Source organism: Entelurus aequoreus, linkage group LG05 (genome assembly GCF_033978785.1).
Source record: "Entelurus aequoreus isolate RoL-2023_Sb linkage group LG05, RoL_Eaeq_v1.1, whole genome shotgun sequence".
NCBI classification, from domain to species: Eukaryota; Metazoa; Chordata; class Actinopteri; order Syngnathiformes; family Syngnathidae; genus Entelurus; species Entelurus aequoreus.
The window spans coordinates 45,177,933-45,191,261 of NC_084735.1; the positions used below are offsets into that span (position 1 = coordinate 45,177,933).

A 13,329-nucleotide genomic window follows, 5' to 3' on the forward strand; every position below is an offset into this window, starting at 1 on the left:
TAAGCACACATGATTGTGCGTGCTGCTGGTCCACTAATAGTACTAACCTTTAACAGTTAATTTTACTAATTTTCATTAATTACTAGTTTCTATGTATCTGATTTTATATTGTTTTACTTTCTTTTTTATTCAAGAAAATGTTTTTAATTTATTTATCTTATTTTATTTTATTAATTTAAAAAAAAGGACCTTATCTTTACCATACCTGGTTGTCCAAATTAGGCATAATAATGTGTTAATTCCACAACTGTATATATCAGTATCGGTATCGGTTGATATTGGTATCGGTAATTAAAGAGTTGGACAATATCGGAATATCGGATATCTGCAAAAAGCCATTATCGGACATTCCTGGCGGATATGCTTGTAACTTAAATGTTTGCTTGCAACTTAAAGCACAACAATTAGCCAAGAGACAGCTCTTATCTCATAACACTCTTAGGTTGAGGTACCACTGTCTATCTAGAGATAAACCATGCAGCCATCCGTTTTCTACTACTTGTCCCTCTCTAGGTCACGGGGGTGGCTGAAAACATAACGCAGTTGCATTCGGACGGAAGACAGGAGACTAAATAATTTGGTTTTAGTTTAAAAAAAAAAGTATAATGATATGAGTACAATACAACATGAATTTAAGTAATCAATATTTACTTAATTATGATTACAAATCTGACAAGTTTGCCTTTTCTCAAATTACTATTACCGGTATAGGATTATTATCAGTGGATAATACAAATCATAATAATAAATCAATGTTATTATTAAGTTTATATTATTAGTGCATCTTCTGGGGGTTCAGTCTCTCCATATTTTTTAAAAACTAGTAACGCCTCTGTTTCTATCTTTAATGAAGGGTCCTTGAACGCACCAGAAGTTATGTAACACTGCACAGCTTATTTTCAAGGCATTGATCCTCCCACCTCCAAAGACATGCACCTGGGGATAAGTTGATTGGCAACACTAAAATTGGCCCTAGTGTGTGAATGTGAGTGTGAATGTTGTCTGTCTATCTGTGTTGGCCCTGCGATGAAGTGGCGACTTGTCCAGGGTGTACCCCGCCTTCCGCCCGATTGTAGCTGAGATAGGCTCCAGCGACCCCGAAGGGAATAAGCGGTAGAAAATGGATGGATGGATGGATGATTGAATTTGTGTTGTCGTTTGTGTCCGTGTTGCCAACAGCAGCTCCATGTTGTTGATCATTATGATTTTTATAAAATGTTTCTCTTTTTTTCCTCCTACAGGCACCTTGTTTACACTGACCAAGTACCCAATGGTATGATTTTTTATTTTACATGGATGATTTGCTGACCACTCCAAAAAAAACACTAGTTGTACTGATATAATATATTGTAAAGTAATACATACACAATGACTTCCCAGTTCATTCTTACAGTTGATACGTTTTTCGTTAATGTATGACGCCCTCTTGTGCACACTAATCACCATCTGCTGCAATGATGCCACGTTCTTTTCCAGTTTAAATCATGTTTTGTAATAATGTTTATACTGACATTTGTTTGTGTTCCTTTAACTATTCTTAGTTTCTTATCGTAAGCAAACATGCCAAACATCTTAGCAGTAAGGTCAACAGTGTCTATTGTCTGTGTGCACAGAAACAATCTAAGCAGGCATGACCGGTTACCGACGTGCATGCATGACGTACCTATTGACAGGGCAAACAAACACCCAAGGGAGTCATCTGTAATTAACAGGAGCATCATCAATTAAGCTCACAAGGGTTGTAGAATACATAAATGGCACGTCCTCAGTCTCGTTGGCCTCGCATGTGCCTGGAGGCCTGCCAGTCAATTAGTCCCAATCTGACTGTTAAGCTTATTTACTGGCTGTACAGCAAGCCTTTGTTATCTGAACACACAGAAGAAGGCCTTAAGTGGCCTGCAAAGTGCTTTTCACCTGGCAAAAAAAGAGTAAATAGCTGAAATTTAAGGTAGGGCTGGGCGATATGGCAAAAAAATTATCACAAATATTTTTTTTATATCATCCGATCTCGATTAGTGCCACAATATTTTTTTTGTCCCTTGCAGGATCATAGCAAGTACCGTTGCATCCCTACTGTTTACTACTGCAGTATTTTATAACAAACATTTCCACCATGTTTGATCGAGGTAATATATAACCGCTGACTCGAGGGTACAACAGTACAAGTAACCCACGCTATGGTTTATTATTTTCTCTCCCTATTAAAAAGACAGGTGAACAGACTAAATAATTGTTGAGACATGTAGATGGGTAGGATTAATTTAGCTCTGCTTTATCCTCCTTCTCAGAGGGTGATTTGAGCAAAGGTAATACTCCTAATATAACGTGTTTAGTACGTTTAAACCAAAAAACACTCACTTTTGTTTTTGAATCATTTTATTGGGGGTTTCATTCACATACAAGACCATTTGAGACACCCACAATGTTTTCTCAGAAAGATAGGCAATTGTTTTGTTTTTACACAATGCACATTTGTAAACAAGCAATTTTCACTTTTTAATTTTGCTTAGATCGCCTCCTGTTTCATGTCCCCAAAAAAGACTGAATAGGTTTATAGAACCGTATACTAACGACAAGTCATTTAATTGGAATAGTAAAATATTTGTGGATCAAGTGGTTTGAAAAATGCTATATTAGACAGTTGAATCAGTTTTTGACATTGGAGTCTTCCCTGCACTATCCTCCATTCCTGGAACCAGAGTATGCAGTTATAAATGGCTTACAATATTCATAATCATGTGCAGCTGTAGTGAACATTAACTACAAACTTGGTCTCTTCCTGTTACCCCAGACTGCTGTTTTCTCTCCTTGGGGACTGTTGGCCTGCTCCGGAAGTATGTTTCTTTCTTGGAACTTCCTTTCAGCTGGCTGCTGCCCTCCTCCCTCTGCTGTATGATCGGCTCAGATGGCTATAGCCAATGCAAAGTAAGACGAATCAACACCACTCCGAGTTTGATTGCTATTGGCTGTCTTTATAATTTATTTTAATCTTTAAACTATCACTTTTTTTAACAGGCTGCCATGCTTTGTCATCGCACTCAACTCGTCTGGTTTCGTTATCTGTACGTCACCTTCTCAAGATACATGTACATCAACACATTCCAAATGATTCCACAAGCACCAAAGTGTCACAAAATGTATTAGAAGTTGCTCGAATGTATCTATTTTTCTTTACACCTTGTTAATAAGTCATAAATCTGATAAACCTTTTTCAGGTCAACTTTGTAATAAAATGCACTCAGGTTTGCCACATGAACAACTTCATGACTATCAGTCATTAAACTGTCATTGCACTGTTTGACCTTTGAATAGTACTGATTAAAAACATCTGAATTTGAGACAACACTGGAATTATTTAGTATTTCTCAGTTCTTTTGGTTTGGACATGTCTCTGATGGTTTTGTGCGCTTCCATGCTTTCTTCCCATTTGTCTCCTGCAAATTTTTCTACTGCGATGCTTTGCACAGTACCTGGATCAAGACAATGTGGCGCAATACCTGGGAAGAAGATGGTAGCAAAAACAAATATGTAATCATTTGAACAAAACTACCGGCTACTATATTTATTAGCAAATCTGCAACAATGACTTTATTATTGAACTATGTTTTTCCCATCTAGATCTGTTGTCTAACCACATTATAAGGGGGTGTCCAAACTTTCAGAAAAAATGAGGTATGTGGGGTGAGGTCCACTTTGATATATTTTGTGACTTCACTTTTTGGGGGAATTTTCCCAATCATTTACAATCCCTGTGTCTTTCGCTTTTCTGTGCATTTTAAATCGTAAAAATCTGCGAGCAAGAGGTGGCTAACAATGAGTGAGGATTCATCTTTACCACCTATAAACCTCTCAAAAAAAACCTCCATCAACATTTAATATACAAACCCCGTTTCCATATGAGTTGGGAAATTGTGTTAGATGTAAATATAAACGGAATACAATGATTTGCAAATCATTTTTCAACCCATATTCAATTGAATATGCTACAAAGACAACATTTGATGTTCAAACTGATAAACTTTTTTTTTTTTGCAAATAATCATTAACTTTAGAATTTGATGCCAGCAACACGTGACAAATAAGTTGGGAAAGGTGGCAATAAATACTGATAAAGTTGAGGAATGCTCATCAAACACTTATTTGGAACATCCCACAGGTGAACAGGCAAATTGGGAACAGGTGGGTGCCATGATTGGGTATAAAAGTAGATTCCACGAAATGCTCAGTCATTCACAAACAAGGATGGGGCGAGGGTCACCACTTTGTCAACAAATGCGTGAGCAAATTGTTGAACAGTTTAAGAAAAACCTTTCTCAACCAGTTATTGCAAGGAATTTAGGGATTTCACCATCTACGGTCCGTAATATCATCAAAGGGTTCAGAGAATCTGGAGAAATCACTGCACGTAAGCAGCTAAGCCCGTGACCTTCGATCCCTCCGGCTGTACTGCATCAACAAGCGACATCAGTGTGTAAAGGATATCACCACATAGGCTCAGGAACACTTCAGAAACCCACTGTCAGTAACTACAGTTGGTCGCTACATCTGTAAGTGCAAGTTAAAACTCTCCTATGCAAAGCGAAAACCGTTGATCAACAACACCCAGAAACGCTGTTGGCTTCGTTGGGCCTGAGCTCATCTAAGATGGACTGATACAAAGTGGAAAAAATGTTCTGTGGTCTGACGAGTCCACATTTCAAATAGTTTTTGGAAACTGTGGACGTCGTGTCCTCCGGACCAAAGAGGAAAAGAACAATCCGGATTGTTATAGGCGCAAAGTTGAAAAGCCATCATCTGTGATGGTATGGGGGTGTAATAGTGCCCAAGACATGGGTAACTTACACATATTTGAAGGCACCATTAATGCTGAAAGGTACATACAGGTTTTGGAGCAACATATGTTGCCATCCAAGCAACGTTACCATGGACGCCCCTGCTTATTTCAGCAAGACAATGCCAAGCCACGTGTTACATCAACGTGGCTTCATAGTAAAAGAGTGCGGGTACTAGACTGGCCTGCCTGTAGTCCAGACCTGTCTCCCATTGAAAATGTGTGGCGCATTATGAAGCCTAAAATACCACAACGGAGACCCCCGGACTGTTGAACAACTTAAGCTGTACATCAAGCAAGAATGGGAAAGAATTCCACTTGAGAAGCTAAAAAAATGTGTCTCCTCAGTTCCCAAACGTTTACTGAGTGTTGTTAAAAGGAAAGGCCATGTAACACAGTGGTGAACATGCCCTTTCCCAACTACTTTGGCACGTGTTGCAGCCATGAAATTCTAAATTGATTATTATTTGCAAAAAAAAAAAAAAAAACTTTGTAAGTTTGAACATCAAATATGTTTTCTTTGTAGTGCATTTAACTGAATATGGGTTGAAAAGGATTTACAAATATGCTCCCTTGTGGCGTTTTGTAGCAGACATGTACCGTTTTTTCTGGGCATTTTAGATGCCGTCTTGCAATGCATCTACAATAGAATCCACTTTTGCGCGTTGAAGGTGCCCTAATGGAAGATGCTGGCCACTAACTGCGAACATCTCCTGGAATGTTCCAGGCGCAAGAAAATGCATATTGCACTATATATATGTTGCTAATGTTAATAATAACATATTGTATATGAACAAACCAACTTCATTAAAAAATAATGCCAGCAGATACCAAAACGCATCAATTGAAGTCATTTACAGCTATAAAATTATAAAATGATATTGCTGAATAAACAATATCTTTAATATTTTTATTTTAGACATATGCCTGCGATGAGGTGGCGACTTGTCCAGGGTGTACCCCGCCTACCACCCGAGTGCATCTGGAATAGGCCGGTACATGCACATGCCATTTCTAATACAAAGTAGCGTATAGTTCGAACTTAATCTGTCAGAGATGCAATCGAGGCGCTAAAACTGCGACAACATGGCGGTGAGAAGACGATGTCGAAGTGGAACTAGGTTAATTAGACCCGCCCACAAAACGGCGCATGCTGAAGAGACGGTCAGACAGCGCCTTGAAAATGATCTGTAAAACAAAATCCATGCAAAATTTTGACCAAAGAACCACCATCACATCTTATAAAGGCCACGAGGAAGTGTTTTGAATGTAGAAAAAAAAATCATAACCCTTTTAAGAGACGCAATCCTCTACACACACTTTTCTCCACAAAACTGAAAAAGTGGCTTAAGGAAAATCAGAAGTGTGAGCACTAGAACTGGATGTATAGTATGGACCAATGGGGCCAATTATTTTTAATGTGTTTTTATTTTTGTACTTGTCTTAATCCCTTTGTATGTGTTTTTCACTTTTCTCAACTTTTTTTTAAAAGTCTAACCAGGGACAAGGGATGCAAATTAGCCTGTGGCTATAAGTCTTATGTACTTTGACATCGGTTACCTGTGGGTAGCAATGTTTAATTGTACTGTCCCTGTCAAATAAACGCATAAATAAAAATATAAACATGTTTAGTAAAACACTTTTGCAAGCGCTATCAAGTTTCCACGTGTTTTAGTACACGCAAACCTTTAGTAAATCAGGCCCTAAATATAACGTTGATGGTTTTTGGATGTTTTTAGAGGACTTCATAGGCAAAATAGATTACTTAAAATTACCTGCATTGTTAGCCGCCTCTTGCTAGCATTTTTTTTTTTGCAATTTAGAATGCACAGAAAGAGACAGATGTGCGTTGTCTCACATACAGATTGTGGATAAAAATTCCCCAAAAACATTGCAGTTCCCCTTTAAGATGCTAATACAAATCCGATGTAGGTCAATGCATGCCAAGTTAACTTACCAAAACATCCACATTGTGGCTTAGTGTTACAGTTGTCAAAGCAAATTAGTGTAACAAATAATATATCTTATTTATAATGTATTTATTTTATTGTAGGAACAATAAAAAAGCCAGCTGCGGGCTGAAAATTGGGAAACTCTTGGCAAGCTCTTTGGACACCCCTGCTCTGCACAGTAAATCATTTTGGAAAAACAATAAATAGACACGGCATGTGAAGAGCGTGTGAGTCATGTGGCGTGTCAGCAGGTTTTGCTCGTACCGTATCCATCAGGGTTGGAGCGTGGCGTGTAGAAACTCTGAACCCCACAGTTTCTACAGAAGGTGTGCTTCGCTTTGTGAGTTTCAAATGTATAAGTGGTCAGATGATCCAAACCCTGGCGGGGGAAGGGGAGATATGTTGAAAACATTATGATTATAAATGAAAAAATTGGATGCTGCGTTTCCTACCTGCAAAAGTGTAAAGTTGTCTTTGGGGACAATGAAATGATGATTTTGTTTCTTTGTACAAATACTGCAGCTGAAGATAGGAAAAACAAGAATAATTGAAAAACATATTTGGATTATAGTTTTTTTTTTCCAATTAACAAATGCTATTGATAAACCTAATTCTGTACTGAATGTCCATACTTGCAATGGAACACATGGAGGTCTGGAGAGCTCCACACTTCAAACCTCACAGCTCCACAATGGCAGCCACCAGTATGTTTCACAAGATCCATCCTATAGGAGAAAACAAGAAAAGATTATTATTTCCTACTTAATTGCTCTGGTATTTTTCTTACATCTACAGTGTTTACAAAATAAACATGATTTTATTTACCTAACCTCAGAAAAACAGGTCTGAGGGAGTATGTTGCGAAACGTGTCGTGGGCTCAGACGCCCCACCCGGAACGCGTCACAGTTCGTCACAGTAAATACTATTTGCATAAGTAAGATGTCCTCATTCACGGCAACTGATCATGGAAATGTAAAAGCCTCCAACGTCTTTGTTGTCCACAGCCTTAAAAAAACTATTTTCATATGAAAATTCATGAACTTTTTACAACACAAAGGTAGCAACAGGCCTTTTCCTGGAACACTGAAGAGGCACTGATTATTTCCAGGCAAGGGTCAGGGCAAAGTACAACAGACCCGCACAAACACGTGCCTGCAGGGGTGAACTGGTTCAGCCTGACACACAACTCAGTCTGTGTGTGACGTGGCACATCACGGGTTGGGTGTCATATGACATGCTGCTGGAGGAAATGTTATGACCCAAATGCTGTACATAACTATGAGCTCCATCATATCAGCACAAATAGAAAACCCCTACTTTTTCAATTAATTGATACATTTTTTACGTGAATGACTCTAAAACCAATAGGCAATCAAAACATGTTGAACTCTCTGGAAAAAAATACACAATTTAGCTTTGTGTCATACGTGACAAAGCCAATTGATGTCATATCTAATCTGACCCCCTGGAGTGGAGATATGTGAATTTCTTCCGTGTGAATTTAGTCGCCAGAATTAGACTGTAAAAATAAAAGTGGTACCATTTTTCAGTTCAAATAATACGCTGAAAATACAGCAACTGTAGATTTTACAGCAAAAAAAAAACCTTTCATCTCCGTGACCAGAATTTTACCATGAAAATAATTTACATTTACAGTAATTCGGAGTAAAAACCACAGTCATTATTTTTAAGGCGAAATAACATTTTTTAAATCAAATTACAAATGTACATTCTAAATTTTTTTTTTTTTTACAAATATTAGTATTATATAATTCCCCCAGTTAAAACCTGTTTGAGGGCTCTAGCAAACTCAAACACTTACATCATTTGTACACATGTTCATCATGACAAGACGCGGGGAAATCAACAAAGACCATATACCTGTACAGTACAGTAAGACACACAGGTTGTCGGACATTTTGGTTTTTAGCGCTCAGTTTTGGGAGGATGTGGGCCGGTTAAATTTTAGTAATGTTTTAATCCAGGTTGTGTTTCTTTAGTCTGCAGAATGTGCCGTGGGCGAAATTAGAAAACGAGCTACGGGCCACAGCAGCTTGGACAACCCTGATTTAGAGTTTACACCCTCAGGAATTAGTTTTTCAACATTGCCCTCTAGACATGAAATAACACCCTTTAGTCAGTTTTACACTATTTTAATTCAATATATTAATACTGTCTGAGGCTGAGCCAATCAATGGCCATGATACTGAACAGCGTGCTGATTAGTCTGGTCTTGGTATATACTGTACAAGTCAACTCATGGGATTAATCACAAAAAATGATTGCATTAATCATGTACACACTTAGGCTAATGATTAACCGTGCAATTTATATTGACCATACAAGCTCTCTTATCTTAACCGTTAACAGTCAGTGATCAGGTCAATGCATTCGTCAGTACAAAAATGAGTAAGGAGACTCAGACTGGTGTGCTTGCTGGCAAATTTCACTCCAAAATACAGCCTGAAAGAACTTCAGATAAAACTGTTACCAAGTTTTGGGCAAGTAAATTACATGGATTTAAGTAGAACGTTTAAATACATCCCTGGATGACATTTTTAAAATAAAATTGCATTTGTGTACAAATATTGGGGTCTTTTTTCAAGCAAATTGTAATTATGCAAGCAAGTAATCAACTGTGGTTAATCATGATTATTCCAAATTCCAAAATGTGATTAGTCTGATTTAAAAAAAATAATCATTCGACATCTCTAATATATGTAAACACCAAAACAATCTGCAATATGGTTACGCCGTATTATTTAAAGAGCAAAGTGGTGGTTAGTTGTACAACTAACCACCACTTTGCTCTTTACGTAGTATCAACATTTCCGTTTTTCCTCGCCTTTTTGTCTTGTTTTTGGTTTTCCCATTTTTGCTATTGGATATTTCTTTGTAGTTAATACATTCTTATAATTTGCCCTGAGAAAAAAAAAAAAATGTGCGCCACAATTGGCCCCCGCGCCACACTTTCGAAATCCCTGCTCAAGATGACTGAATTGTGTTCATCATTGGGCTTTTGGTGCCTGCAAAACACGTATTACGTGTTGTAATTAGGCAACATATTCATGTGACATAAACGTGAAATGTGTAAAAGAGGCCGGTAGGTTTTCCCCTGCGCCTAAAATAATCCAAGCAAATGTTGCAACAGCTGCAAGCATGTGATATCCAGGCACGTTTTCCATCTGTTGACTGATCCGTTTTATTGAGATCAAGTTATATCTTCTCATTCTGCATTAGATGTCATTGAGCTAAATTTAAATGTATTTATTATAACAATATACTAAACCAGCTTTGGTACAGTACCGTGTATAATACATATTGGTCTCTTAGCTAATTAAACTGAAGAAAAAAAAATCAGTTTGGTGTCTTTTACCGACATGTTCAAATGGGTGTGGTTAATGAATATAACTCTTTATTCGACGTTTATTGTGTTTAAAGATAGTCATGTAATATTTAGGTCACTTCCTGCTCAGCAACCAATAGCAAACAAAACAAACAATCTTCTGTCCAATCAAACGTCGTGGACGTTGTTGTTGCGTGATCCTTCTCGAAAGTTCCAGAGAAAAGAACCGTAGTGCAATGTATTATTCCGCAAGGCCCCTCGCGTTTAAATGTCTCTTTCTAGTAACTATATTATACATATGTACAACTATACATGAATAAAACATTTTAAGGTGATAGGTGTCGAAATAATGAAAAATACAGCTTGAAATGGTGCGTCCAGAGAAAGATTTAACTATTTTTGGGTGCGGATGAATACAGCCAGATGACGTGGCAGCCTCTTGTATATAAAGGGGTATGCGCTACGTCGCCATTATTCGCATCACACAGAAAAACAGGATCACGACAGCTGCGGTTGAATTCTTCAACATTACTTCGTCGCAATCGTAAGTAATCAACTTTTGTAGTGCAAGGAATTTAAGCCGTTGACTAATGTAAACATAATTGTTTGAAGTTGTAATTTTACCTCATTACGTAAGCGTTAGTGGCTGTCTCGTTGTATAATGTACATTCTCAATTGAAAATTATGTTTAGACTTGAAATATGAATAGTACTTTAATTCCATCGTCGTTGGTACGGCGTTGGTTGGTAATGGTTGGCTGTTGGCTATGACTCGTCATTTCCAGTACTAGCATCCATTAGGGGTGACTGCGGCAGAACAAAAGGGAGTCAACAGCCATTTCAAAATGGCGCTGTCGATCGGAATCTTTGCTAAGTTATAACTTATTTCATGACCTACAACACAAAAACCGACAACCTATTAAAAAAAAAATTGCTGTATTTGTTAGAGCTGTAAATTGGTGATGTAAAATGTTTTGTACCTAATTCTTATTTTGTCTTTAGTTTAAACATGCAGATCTTTGTAAAGACTCTCACTGGCAAGACCATCACCCTTGAGGTGGAGCCCAGTGACACCATTGAGAATGTCAAGGCCAAAATCCAGGACAAGGAAGGCATTCCCCCAGACCAGCAGAGGCTGATCTTTGCTGGCAAGCAGCTGGAAGATGGCCGCACCCTCTCAGACTACAACATTCAGAAAGAGTCCACCCTCCATCTTGTCCTGCGACTGAGGGGAGGCATGCAGATCTTCGTGAAGACCCTCACTGGCAAGACCATCACCCTGGAGGTGGAGCCCAGTGACACCATTGAGAATGTCAAGGCCAAAATCCAGGACAAGGAAGGCATCCCCCCAGACCAGCAGAGGCTGATCTTTGCTGGAAAGCAGCTGGAAGATGGCCGCACCTTGTCAGACTACAACATTCAAAAAGAGTCCACCCTCCATCTTGTCCTGCGACTGAGGGGAGGCATGCAGATCTTCGTGAAGACCCTCACTGGCAAGACCATCACCCTGGAGGTGGAGCCCAGTGACACCATTGAGAATGTCAAGGCCAAAATCCAGGACAAGGAAGGCATTCCCCCAGACCAGCAGAGGCTGATCTTTGCTGGCAAGCAGCTGGAAGATGGCCGCACCCTCTCAGACTACAACATTCAGAAAGAGTCCACCCTCCATCTTGTCCTGCGACTGAGGGGAGGCATGCAGATCTTCGTGAAGACCCTCACTGGCAAGACCATCACCCTTGAGGTGGAGCCCAGTGACACCATTGAGAATGTCAAGGCCAAAATCCAGGACAAGGAAGGCATTCCCCCAGACCAGCAGAGGCTGATCTTTGCTGGCAAGCAGCTGGAAGATGGCCGCACCCTCTCAGACTACAACATTCAGAAAGAGTCCACCCTCCATCTTGTCCTGCGACTGAGGGGAGGCATGCAGATCTTCGTGAAGACCCTCACTGGCAAGACCATCACCCTGGAGGTGGAGCCCAGTGACACCATTGAGAATGTCAAGGCCAAAATCCAGGACAAGGAAGGCATCCCCCCAGACCAGCAGAGGCTGATCTTTGCTGGAAAGCAGCTGGAAGATGGCCGCACCTTGTCAGACTACAACATTCAAAAGGAGTCCACCCTGCATCTTGTCCTGCGACTGAGGGGAGGCATGCAGATCTTCGTGAAGACCCTCACTGGCAAGACCATCACCCTGGAGGTGGAGCCCAGTGACACCATTGAGAATGTCAAGGCCAAAATCCAGGACAAGGAAGGCATTCCCCCAGACCAGCAGAGGCTGATCTTTGCTGGAAAGCAGCTGGAAGATGGCCGCACCTTGTCAGACTACAACATTCAAAAAGAGTCCACCCTCCATCTTGTCCTGCGACTCAGGGGAGGCATGCAGATCTTTGTGAAGACCCTCACTGGCAAGACCATCACCCTCGAGGTGGAGCCCAGTGACACCATTGAGAATGTCAAGGCCAAAATCCAGGACAAGGAAGGCATCCCCCCAGACCAGCAGAGGCTGATCTTTGCTGGAAAGCAGCTGGAAGATGGCCGCACCTTGTCAGACTACAACATTCAAAAAGAGTCCACCCTCCATCTTGTCCTGCGACTGAGGGGAGGCATGCAGATCTTCGTGAAGACCCTCACTGGCAAGACCATCACCCTGGAGGTGGAGCCCAGTGACACCATTGAGAATGTCAAGGCCAAAATCCAGGACAAGGAAGGCATCCCCCCAGACCAGCAGAGGCTGATCTTCGCTGGGAAGCAGCTGGAAGATGGCCGCACCCTCTCAGACTATAACATTCAGAAAGAGTCCACCCTCCATCTTGTCCTGCGACTGAGGGGAGGCATGCAGATTTTCGTGAAGACCCTCACTGGCAAGACCATCACCCTCGAGGTGGAGCCCAGTGACACCATTGAGAATGTCAAGGCCAAAATCCAGGACAAGGAAGGCATCCCCCCAGACCAGCAGAGGCTGATCTTCGCTGGAAAGCAGCTGGAAGATGGCCGCACTTTGTCCGACTACAACATTCAAAAGGAGTCCACCCTGCATCTTGTTCTTCGGCTGAGGGGAGGGCTGTAAACTATTAAATGTTCTGAAAGTAAAATATTGTGCAGTGAAAAAGGCATTTGCTGTTATGACCAAAAGTTAAGTGCATGTTGCTTGAATAAATGATTAAACCTAAACATCTATTGTCTCTTTCTAGAATAGCAAA

General features: G+C 40.2%; 3 protein-coding genes across 3 annotated transcripts in view; 2 read left to right on the top strand and 1 right to left on the bottom strand.

The window, feature by feature from the left end:
* The window catches only part of pigl (phosphatidylinositol glycan anchor biosynthesis, class L), a 39,899-nt gene extending 36,550 nt beyond the window's left edge, over positions 1 to 3,349 (top strand). The window contains exons 5-7 of the mRNA XM_062048217.1: positions 1,242 to 1,273; positions 2,792 to 2,925; positions 3,016 to 3,349. Coding sequence (XP_061904201.1) covers positions 1,242 to 1,273; positions 2,792 to 2,925; positions 3,016 to 3,144 — 295 coding nt within the window. The 3' untranslated portion in view covers positions 3,145 to 3,349. The remainder of the gene's footprint in view (positions 1 to 1,241; positions 1,274 to 2,791; positions 2,926 to 3,015) is intronic.
* Positions 2,386 to 10,910, bottom strand: cenpv (centromere protein V). Its single transcript, XM_062048218.1, has 5 exons — positions 10,755 to 10,910; positions 7,416 to 7,508; positions 7,236 to 7,305; positions 7,048 to 7,162; positions 2,386 to 3,497 (listed from the first exon to the last, which is right to left on the bottom strand). Exons 1-5 carry the CDS (start codon positions 10,757 to 10,759, stop codon positions 3,352 to 3,354), a joined length of 429 nt encoding a protein of 142 aa, XP_061904202.1. The 5' UTR covers positions 10,760 to 10,910; the 3' UTR covers positions 2,386 to 3,351.
* The window catches only part of ubb (ubiquitin B), a 28,437-nt gene continuing 25,615 nt past the window's right edge, over positions 10,508 to 13,329 (top strand). The window contains exons 1-2 of the mRNA XM_062048216.1: positions 10,508 to 10,674; positions 11,132 to 13,192. Of these exons, the coding sequence (XP_061904200.1) occupies positions 10,586 to 10,674; positions 11,132 to 13,192 (2,150 nt within the window). The 5' untranslated portion in view covers positions 10,508 to 10,585. The remainder of the gene's footprint in view (positions 10,675 to 11,131; positions 13,193 to 13,329) is intronic.

Excerpts from the sequence above, each read along its gene's own strand:
- cenpv (XM_062048218.1), bottom strand. Across the intron at positions 7,306-7,415 it reads CTCCATGTGTTCCATTGCAA|CTGCAGTATTTGTACAAAGA; the intron begins GTATGGACATTC and ends TCCTATCTTCAG. Across the intron at positions 7,163-7,235 it reads ACAACTTTACACTTTTGCAG|GGTTTGGATCATCTGACCAC; the intron begins GTAGGAAACGCA and ends TTCCCCCGCCAG.